Source organism: Anopheles darlingi, chromosome 2 (assembly GCF_943734745.1).
Source record: "Anopheles darlingi chromosome 2, idAnoDarlMG_H_01, whole genome shotgun sequence".
NCBI lineage: Eukaryota > Metazoa > Arthropoda > Insecta > Diptera > Culicidae > Anopheles > Anopheles darlingi.
In genome coordinates, this window is record NC_064874.1 from 68,062,697 (window position 1) to 68,073,556 (window position 10,860).

At 47.5% G+C, this 10,860-nt stretch overlaps 2 protein-coding genes across 2 annotated transcripts in view; both read left to right on the forward strand.

The window, feature by feature from the left end:
• Positions 1 to 4,537: 4,537 nt before the first annotated feature.
• Positions 4,538 to 9,907, forward strand: LOC125952441 (ejaculatory bulb-specific protein 3-like). The gene is made up of 3 exons (XM_049681903.1): positions 4,538 to 4,661; positions 8,567 to 8,790; positions 9,199 to 9,907. Exons 2-3 carry the CDS (start codon positions 8,604 to 8,606, stop codon positions 9,381 to 9,383), a joined length of 372 nt encoding a protein of 123 aa, XP_049537860.1. The 5' UTR covers positions 4,538 to 4,661; positions 8,567 to 8,603; the 3' UTR covers positions 9,384 to 9,907.
• Positions 9,908 to 10,603: 696 nt separating this feature from the next.
• The window catches only part of LOC125952353 (chitinase-like protein Idgf4), a 3,157-nt gene continuing 2,900 nt past the window's right edge, over positions 10,604 to 10,860 (forward strand). The window contains exon 1 of the mRNA XM_049681798.1: positions 10,604 to 10,855. Within this exon, the coding sequence (XP_049537755.1) occupies positions 10,735 to 10,855 (121 nt within the window). The 5' untranslated portion in view covers positions 10,604 to 10,734. The remainder of the gene's footprint in view (positions 10,856 to 10,860) is intronic.

Here is a 10,860-nt window from a genome sequence, read left to right on the forward strand (position 1 = left end):
CCTAGAAATGTTAAAAAGTCCCCAAAATATCCTCCATTTAGTATGTTTTGCATAATTTCAGGGGTAATTCGATCTCGGGATATTTCAAAGAGGCCTCGATTTTCTTCGGAGCGTAGCGGAGTTTGCAGGGAGTTTAAGCTCAATTTTATCAAATAAAATTCAATATAATTGACTGAAAATTCATTTTTATGTTTTTTTTATTTGGTTCTACGAAGTGCAAGAAAAGAAACACGCTGCCAGCCGGTCTTTTGCAGACATTTTGCATCAAATGGACACATGGCCACTCTGCACTGCATCATATCTCTCTCTAGAAGATAGCTGGAATGTATGGTATTCCTCTCGGTAACTGCTATTACGTGTTAACCTTCAGCTATCATCCAATCTTGTAAATCCTCCCCATCCGTATGAATGCTGAGATCGAGACCGGCGCGCATGTATCAGATCAGTATGGACAGTCTAGTGAACAGCGAGCGATGAAAAATCGTCGGATTGGAATACCGGAATATGACCGGGAAAAAGGAAATTTGAATCGAATACCATGCGCCTCGTTAGGATGGAACTCTGCTGACAGCTTGACAGATGTGCCAATAAGCGAAATATACCGAATTGAGCAAGCCATCGCCATCTCGTTAGACGACCCACGACCGGAATGAATAAAATGTTGGTTGGGGATTTGTTAGAAACCGAACACTCGCGCTAGTGCATTGGGAGAAGATGATGTTAGATAACAGCATCTTCATATGATATCGAGAGTAACACGACGCCGGTAAAATCAGTTGTCGAGTTTCGACGCCGGTAAGCTCAGTTGTCGAGTTTCGACGCCGGAAAAGCCATTTGTAACACGACAAAAATGACTCAGCAAACGGGAAAGACGCCAGGGGTGCAAACTATTGTACGATTCACGTTGAGCTCAACATTATGGAAAGCAGCTGGAATCTACATGACCATAATGCGTGCGCTTTTCATTAGCTCGAATAGTCATTGGCTCATTACTCAGTTCGATTGTTGTGTACTCCTCCTCCTTCTCTCACTACCGACCATTTATGGCTGCCGAGACACGTGGTTGAAGCTGAGAAATCGGCTCGCCATACGGGGGAAATGCAATCACATTTCGAAGCCGTTGGGTTTTCCCGAATTCTCTTTTTGTATTCCGACAGATGAATCGACGCCATTGGCTTGAAATGCAAGTCGTACATCATCTATCAAGCAAAACTTAGCGCTCGATCGGAACGGTTGAAACGGAGCATCGTCTCTCGCAACGCACGATACGTAATGCTGTTGCTCTGATTGCATTACCGACTAATCCCTCCGGTCCGGTGTCCGGTTTTTCCCCCCGGCTGGACGACTTGTTATCCCACTATCGGTTCCTTGATCGAGTGACACAACCTATTCCCACCTATCCAACAGTACGCATGCACGCACGCACGCACCTTAACACCAGCCAGCCAACTGGACACACTCACACACACACTCACTAAACAGCATGGTCAAAGTACGTCGTCCGGTTTTGAGTGAAGCAAAGTGAAAACCCCCGCGGTTGGTTTGGTTTGGTTTTCGGGCAACCTTCACGTGCTGGCGGCTGACCGTACCCAGCGCCCAGGTACGTGACCCGAGCCCGTCCGGACAACGCATCTTCTTACAAACGCATCAAACAAACAATGGCGTCTACGCTGCAGACGGCGGGGCTGCAACGGTGCGACACGAAAATATTTATCCACCATTTCATGTGTTCCCCATGAAAACACTGCCGGCATTAGGACGTGCAGCAGTCGCCCAGAAGACGTTCGGTTCCCGCCGTTCATCACCACACGTCACTGCACTGCTGCCGGCGCTTTTAGCCTTCCAGGGGCCAAGCCTGGAAGGAACTGCTGCGGTGCCCTTGACAGGGCACGACTCGGTGATGACACATGATGATAATAATAAGTATTGTTTAGCGTCGCATCTCCACCTCGCTGGCCTAGGGTAGGGTGCGCTTCCTTTGGAGCGACAAAAAAGCGACAGAGGAAGGAAGAAGGACGTGTCAGAGCTGTCAGTTCAAACGGTGATAAGCGAAGTGGATTTGGCCCGCCACCAAAACGCCGGCTCGTCGTCGCCCACAGCATGGTCGTTATGGTAGCCGTAACAATGGGGTGGCATGGGGTGGCATGAGGCATGGCAAAGCAGGACGGGGTGCGGTAAAAAAAGAGGAAACACAGCGGAAGAGACACGGAACTCCCCGCGCGCGCACTCGTACAAACGGGGCTCGACAATCGCGCCCGCATCTCGACAACAATTCCGACAGCTTGAGACAATCAGATTATGCTACGCTATGCTGACGGCCAGCTGCTGCGTTGTAGGGCAGGGGAAAGGGGGCTTGTGAGACGAGACACGACGCTAGGGCGGGCAAAAAAGTCGTCGAAAAGTGATTTATTTTTTACGCCCTTACAAACACAACCACACACACACACACACAGAATCGTATGTCGAGACACTTGTGGGTTGGGTGACAGGCTCGTAAAAGCATCTTGCCCGCGCTAGAGACCATGCACGGGCGGGGTACCGTGAGGGGTTTGGTGGAAATCCGCAGGAAAAACAAACTGTCACGCCCGCCACGACAGTCGGCGATGGATTTGATTGTTTGAGCCTAATTTGATTTGGGGGCGTAGGACAAACTTTTGATCGCTCGTTATCCGTTGAAGCTAAAAGGAATTCGAGTTTCTTCCTCTCCGCGAGGAGGCTGTGACCCCAACGCTTAGGAGCTTAGGATAGGTCATGTCCGGTTTTTTTTTATTTGGCTGTTACTTCATTTCGAATGGATCATTCCGTCCGCCCAAAGAGCCCAAAGTTTGCTTCCGATTGATTAACTGTTGCTGTTACATACTAATGCTTCGTTACAGCCTAATGCTCAGAATTAACGTTTACGTAACTCGTGATATTGAAAGTGTTCTTCTCTTCCTGATGCTCACTTTCTGGTCCGTTAACTGCGCATCGAGCAGCGTCGTGTCTACTGTCCGTTACTGTCGTTTGATGCTCGAGTCATTGTAAACATCTTTTTCGATCGCCGATTCGCCGAGGCGCCTGACGGCCTGACCTTGTCGCGGTGCTTTGCCATCATTTTTTAAGCGGTCAGGTGAAGCAAAAAAAAAACCGCACCATTAATCGTCAAACCAACGGAGCGTTTATGGCGCGTAAGATGCCTCGTCGTGTCCACTTTTGGAAGGGTTTTCTCAATGTAAGGGACCGGCTCGAAACTAAAGCGTTCGCGGTACCGCCTTTGCGAGAGTAACGAGCGATCGGAAGCTCCGCGGTCGGTCCGCGTATGGTTGATGAGGCGCACGCCTTACATAGTGAACGAGTGAAGCGAGCAGCAGCCAAGGAAATGTGCTTGCAATCGCTCATCCGGGCTCCGAGCATCTCATCCTAGCGGTTGCACTTTAGTTTGAACTTTGCTTTGAACTCATTAGAAAGGGGACGCAACGCCGATTGGTCGCGCACAGCAACTGATACTCAATGCATTTGCAGTGATATCAACGCGCGATGGTGATCACTTGACGAGAAATTCATGTAAATCCCGCGTCGCATAAACTAGCGCTCACAGCTAAACGTAGTCAAGAAACTAATGTTTATGCTCCCTACCACCACCAATACACCCGATAGACCTTTGATTTACGGTGCCATTGCAAAAGCCACGAACGCAATCATCAAACCTCCTAGTGTGCTCTCCGGTGGACATTCTGAGGGGGAAAACCCGCGTCGGTCAACCAGTTTCCAGCTCGATGGCCGCACCACAGACCACGTTCTATGCAACATTGCCTTGGTGCAACGATTGGATTGGCAGCGGTATGCGGTCGGCAACGGTTATGCTACTACTCCAAAGGAGCACCCTAGCTGTGATCCGGACCGGTTGGTGACGCATCGCACCGCAACAAGCGATGTTGTTACTTTGGGAAATTTCGTCCAAAATCGAAACCACGGCTGTTCCTTCCTCACCAGAAACTCGCTCTTCCGCTCGCACCCGCGTTAATGGCGATTGCATTGAACGATGTTTGTCCGCCAGCAAGGATCAATGCGGAAGGCGGTCCTTGAGCATACATTAGCATACACCGTCGGTTTAGCTTTTGAAGCGGTCACCAAAGTTCTAACAATTCCACTCGACGCTCGTACTCCTCTCGACGCATCACTCCAATCCAATCTCAGCATAAAACCGTTTTCCGCTCAGAAAACCGATGTTTCAACTCGACGATCGACGGCAAACATTTGCTCGAAACACGAAATGTACCAGCAATTGAAATGCTACTACCCTCTTTGCACCCTCAGCATGCATGGCGTAAGGTACACGAGGGGGCTGCGGGTAATGTCAGGAGGTCCACACTCCACATGCGCTACCTCGGATCGCGAGATCTCCTAGCACCGTCGACCGTTGACTTGTGCCCCCGCTCCAATACTACCCGAACGCTTACCACCATGCTGTTGCTGTTGCTGCTGCTGCTGCTGCTGCTACCTGCTGCTGGTGGTGGTGATGGTGGTGGAAAGTATAAAAGCGGGGGTACTGTCCGGCGGTAGCGCTTAGTAGTGACCGATAGAGCGTACCGTACGGAGGTGCAAGCGTGCTGTGGAAACCGAAAGTGAAACTCCGAAAGTGACAGCGAACCAAGCGCCAAGAGCCCGAACAGTGCGAACAGGTGAGAAGCGTAGACAGCGGTGAAGCGAGGGTGGGAAAACACTTTTCTCCGTTCAGAAGCCACCGAAACCGCCACATACATACACACAAACCGCGCAGCTTTGAGCACCGCAATGGTGACCGCAAATGCTGATGATATAATGATGCTGCATTTAAAAATCATTTCATAATACGGGTGTGTGTGTGTGTGTGTGTGTGTGCGCGCTTGTATGTGATGTGGTGCAGCGTGCAGCACGCCGGGTTCGGTGAAATTGAGCTCGGTTTTGATCGAGCTCTGTTGATGTTTTTATTTCGCATAAACACGCTCGAAACCTACAACGAGTCCAGACCAGTGCTACTCGGTGGGCGGGGGGAGGGGAAGGGGGTCGGCAGCTTGCTTTTGATGTCGCGGTCGACCACTTGCAGCATTATGTAATTGCACCGAGCGCTGGTCAACTGACTCTTTTCGCACTCTTACACTTGCAACACGGCAACATGGACGCTCACACTCGCTTATAGTAGAGCAGCAGCAGCAGCAGCACCAGCAAATTAGGCCAAAATGGACATCATGTAGTGGTGGTAGTGGTAGTTGTCGTGTCGATCGAGAAGAGGTGTTCATCAACGGCGCAACAACGCGGGAGTCGTGCTCGGTCCAGCAGTATGAGCCGCCGATTGCAACAATGCCGGACCATTGGTGATAACCGGTCGTTGGTCTCGATTTGGCCGACCGGCATCGACCGGTTTTCGGTGTCGCCCCGTCACCGCCTTTTTGCATCTTACACACCGGCGCACGACCACCCTTTTGACCCTCTCTCTCGAGACCCTTGGTCGATGGCTGCACTCTCGAGAGCGAAGGTGAACGTCACGAATTATGCGAATTTGATTCGAGTTGATGAATGGATAATTATCTTAATGACGCGAACGATTTTTACCGGCCGCACCCAAGGTGGCGACCGCGGTGAGTGTGAGGCCATCTCCTTGACTAAGCCACGAAAGATCCACGAATGGTGTGGGGGGCGGGGGGTCACCGTGAATCGGGTCAATCATCGCGAGGGGGAAAAGTGAAATGTTGGCCAAGTTCATGTCATGGCCAGACGGTCGGGACGTGTGAATTTCGTTGCTGCGTTGCGTGAGTAAGGTAACAATTCCACGTCATAAACGTCGCGTCTGGTATTGCGTCGAAGAAAGGTGTGAAAAGTGGAGTCGTTTCGGCGTGCGTGCGTGCGTGCAGCCCCGGCCCGGACTGACGCATAACCGCCAGTCGAGTGTTGAGTAAGCGGAATGCTGCTGCTGCTGCGTGTGATGTGGACTGGAAAAGTGACCAATTTAATGGCGAGTGCGTACAATGCGACAAGGGGTCAGACACCATACACACACACAGTCCGTTGTCATATTTTTGAAGTGATGAACGAGCTGTTGGCGAACTTAAAAAGTCATTTAGCGAACAGCGGATATGGAATGTAGTATTTGCTTTGTTAGCCAACCTTTGACTTATTTGCTCCTTGGAATGCAAATATTTTTTCCACCCTCTTTTGCTCCTCTCGCAGTCGCACTTCGCAAACCCTCAACAACACTTCCCTGTGTTGGAGTGTCTCGCAGCACACGTGTGGCGCCACACCAGCTACCCTTGAACAATGGCATCGATGGTCGGCGGTTTCTCAAATTTACGCTTACCCTCGGCCCTCGACGCAGCAAACACGTGGAGTCGGGTTCGCTAGGACTGCTATTAGCATACTAATCGTCGGGCTGGCTGTTTGATTATCAATTATTCTCTTAGACGTATCCTCACGCGAATCGCACTCGAGCGGCTTTGGTTTGGTGAGCGATGGAGAAGAGGTGAGCTTTTAATGTGAGAAGAACATACGGCTCAACGCGCAGTTCCGCGTGTGTGCATCTTACGAGGCTTACGCCGAACGGCAACCACAGCATCGATCGATTGAATCGTTCGCTATGGAGCGAGTGAAGAAAAGTTGTTGTGGATTTCATCCTTCATCAACCGTAACATTTACGCCTCGCGACTCATGCCGCGAGTGAGTCGTGCGCACCCATCGATCATGAATATTAAATCATGCTCGTGCTAGAATAGCTGGTGCCATAAGAAAAAAATCATTCAATATCCGTTGAGTGTATGATAATGCCATCAATTCTAGGAGATTCCGAATTCCTCATTCGTGAGAAAAAAAAATCCTCTCCTCTGGATAAATTTCAGTATCAAATGATGCTCCAGCAACGCGAAATCCGCTCCGACTTTCTGTACAAGCACTGGTATCCCGGTCGCCGTGGCGAAGGAATTTCGTTTTCAACGTAGGATCAACCACGAAATTGAATTTGTAGCCTCGGTTGGCTTCACATCATTACGCCACCGTTGTACGATATTTTTGCAAACCATTTTTTTCTGTTTTGACTGCTCGAAAGATTCGCGGTAACACCCGCCCCTTGCACCGCCGAGCGGTTTTTAAACGGTATGAATTGAATTAAAATCGCTTCATTACCGTCATCGTTATTTATTTATTTATCGCGGCGTGGCATGTTGCTGGTGGTTAGATCATGCCGTGCGATGGTTACCGGCAGTAAATAGCATTAGGATTACAAGTTTATTTAATAAAAAGCAGAAAATTTACTGTAAGAGGCATCGTGTTCCAGATCGATGTAATCTCCGCCTATCTTTTGCTCGGCATCATCATTATGCTCCACCGCAACGCAGCTTAGTGTCGCTAGCAGGATTTGGACAATTATCCAGATCCGGATTTGCATTAATTACTCTCAGCCATGCTCAGCGAACAACAAGAATTTTCACCAGATCATCTGCTGTCGGATAATTTAATTATGGAAAGTTGTCACTCCGCATCAGAATCGTAGCTCGATGGCGTGCTTTCAGGATACCCCCCAGGCACTAACAGCTCACCAAGTCCGTTACAAAGCGAACCATTTTGCCAGCTTCTGTTTACAGATTGAATTGCTAAATTCGAAGGAAACAGTAAAGCTTGGAATTAATGGTGATGGCAGCAATAATGGCCCCGACAATGTCAAAGACAGCACAATATGCTAGGACGCTGCTGCTTTATTTCCTTCTTGTCATCACTACTTTCTACAAATCCTTTCAGATTAATTTGACAAACTTGTAGCCTATCTAACTTACCGACAAGCAGGCCCGGTGCGTCAATGAAACACTGAATGAACCATTATTTACGAGAATGATTGCGTAGCGAATGGTTTTTCAAAACGGTTTGCCGTCCTTCGCGCTGTTCGGTTCGATGGTTTTAGCATTACATCGGGGACCGTAAACGGTGAGGCGTTAATTCTGGTCATTGCCAACCGGTGGCGCACTAACGTGATCAGAATGACGAAGACGATTCGCTTCAATCGCTTAGTTTCCTTCTTTGTAACGCATTAAAAATTCATAAGCCGTGGCCACACGGGGCGAAAACTCTAGCGCAAACGAAAAAATTAATGCCAAAACTTTTGCGCTTCGATATGTTTACATGGCCGGGTTGAGGAAATTAAAATCGTTTTTTTGAAGAAAAGGATTGAATACACTAGCAATGATCACTCACTGTCGATGTAAACCACAAAAAGAACATATTGTGAGCCCTACCGTTTGCAAAAAGCTTTTACGCTAGGTTTTACGCTCCACGGACCAATAATCGTTTGACAGCATGTAAACGGCAAGCGTAAACGTTTTGGCATTAATTTTTTCGTTTCCGCTAGAGTTTTCGCCCCGTGTGGCCACGGCTATATGTACGATTGTTTTTTGCGAGAGGCACACGGAAGGGACCATTGTGTTCGTTTGTATTGTTTGTGTGATTGTTCACACATACCAACTTCTTTACACTAACATAAAAATAAAAATAAATTCATCATTCTCAACTGTCAATATGTTTTAAGAAACATCTCACTAACGATGGACCCTTCTTATATTTCTTATAGGTTTGTGAAGAAATAAACTACCAAACCGGAAATCAAAATGAAACACCTGACCATGGTAGCCATGTTGGCGCTGCTGGTGGCACTGGCCAGCGCACAGAAGTACACCGACAAGTTCGACAACATTGACGTGGATCGGGTGCTATCGAATGATCGCATTCTCAACAACTACCTCAAGTGTCTGCTGGATAAGGGACCCTGCACCCAGGAAGGCCGTGAACTGAAAAGTAAGTAGCGCAACAAGGGAACTCGGCGATAAGAAAATGTAGCAAAAATCAATTTATTTCCACGAAAAACATTCTATTTAAATGGAGGAATTCATTTTGCCAGATCTCTTTTGTCACCCTTGATGATAATTGATTTTATGATTGATTCAGTAGATTTCGATGAAATGAATCTCGTTTGATTGAATTTCATTCTCAGAATTTTTAGAAAATCCTTTACGAGTTAGCTTTCTTAGAACAGCGTAGAAAAATGGCTTTTTTTGTGGGAATAAATAACTCGGAATAACCCGGAAATAACCAGAATGGCTATTTGAACGCCCCAGTTTGAATGACATCCTTCGGTGGAGTCAAGCGGGTAACTTAAAGTGCCGCACATAATAATCCCTCGTTTTATGCTATGATTTTTTTTAGAAACACTTCCCGATGCCCTGAAGACAAACTGCGAAAAGTGCAGCGAGAAGCAAAGGACCAGCTCGCGCAAGGTAATCGCCCATCTCGAGGATCGTAAGCCTGCGGAATGGAAGAAGCTGCTGGACAAATACGATCCGGAAGGAATCTACAAGAGCAAGTTCGAAAAGCTCAACAAGCGATCCTAAACTCCGGCTAACTAGCGAAAGTCCTGTCGCAACTGCAGCACACGGGACAGTCGACCCAGCCGAAGGAAAATAGAAGCTAAGGGAAAAGGTGGTGCGGTGGTAGAGAACTTATGATGAATGTGATATATCCGTGCAAGCAACCGAACGGTTGGTTGCTGATGAGGAATGAATCAAGCTAGCATGAGGAGGGAAGGTCGAGAGAAAAAAGAAAACCAAAAAGAGAACAAAATGTAAACCTCAAAAACATATGGAACGCATTTGTAGCATTGCCTGGCACAGGAAACTCACTGTGGGCCAGCTCTCGACTAGCAATAGTTGTGCGTTCATCTTAAATGAGAAGTCGAGGATGATTTATGAAGTGCATTTTCCGTCCGATTATTTTACACTCCCACCATCACTCATTTTCACACCCTCCCGTTATGTGGGACCAAGCATCTAAAGACAAACGAGAACCTGAAAAGGGCGCCATAATTTATTTGATTTTCTACAACAGAATTGAAAATAAAACCATTTTGTAAAAAACACACGATGGACGCTGTGTGGTTGATTGTGTGCTAGTAAGTAAATAGAACTATATAAGTAAGATTATGGTTGATTTTAGATGTGCCAGTTTTTGTAGCAATCTCTAGAGAGCAATGTTTTCTTCTTACCGGACAACATCGCAGAGATTACTTGTCTTGCGGATCATTTTAAATTCTAACTAATCTTAACAGGTCACTATTAACAATTTTATGTTTAACATTTTACTGATGAAACAGCTTGCTCAAGCGATTTATTGCAACCAGTCCAAAATGTTGCTTATAAAATTGCATGCCGTGATTCTAGCACAGCATTCATGCACTTCATATCGCACCATTCAATCCATTTATTCCTCAACCATTTAATCTTCAACTAATTAAACTCAAGGACAGACGAACTGTATTTTCCTTTTACTGACTTTGATCATTGTAGCAAAACCTTTCACAAATGGTTAAGAGTGATCAACATAATGATTAACGATGCTTGTTTTAATTTCCATAAATGTTCAATCAATCACTTCACGCAACACCATTACTGAAGTGATCGCCGCGATCACGTCGAGCTTTTGAGCGCAAAAGCTCGATCGTACGCGCTCACTTCAGACTGAGCGCGTTTTGAGTGCGCCAACTGAGTGCTGCTTCACCGGTTCCAACGACTACTTCAAATCACTGCCAGCCGCGTCGAGTTATAAAAAGGTTCCCGGCATCGAAACCGAACCGTCAGTTTGCTTTCTCAGGTCGGCAACTGTTCGTAGCTGTCCGTAGTGCGTGACGAGAGGATTCATTTGCAGTTTGCAACGGGAAGGACATCGGTTCACAAACACAGGGGAATCATGTGGTGGAAGAAGCTAGGCGTAGCCCTGCTGCTAGTGGTGGCCACAAGCCATTACGTGCAATCGCAGCAGCCGGCCAAGGTGTTGTGCTATTACGATGCTGCTAACTTCCTGATCGAAGGTAAG

Bases quoted from the DNA above. Each gene is read 5' to 3' on its own strand.
- LOC125952441 (XM_049681903.1), top strand. From the start codon at position 8,604: ATGAAACACCTGACCATGGTAGCCATGTTGGCGCTGCTGGTGGCACTG. The intron at 8,791-9,198 runs GTAAGTAGCGCA...GATTTTTTTTAG, and splicing joins GGAAGGCCGTGAACTGAAAA to AAACACTTCCCGATGCCCTG.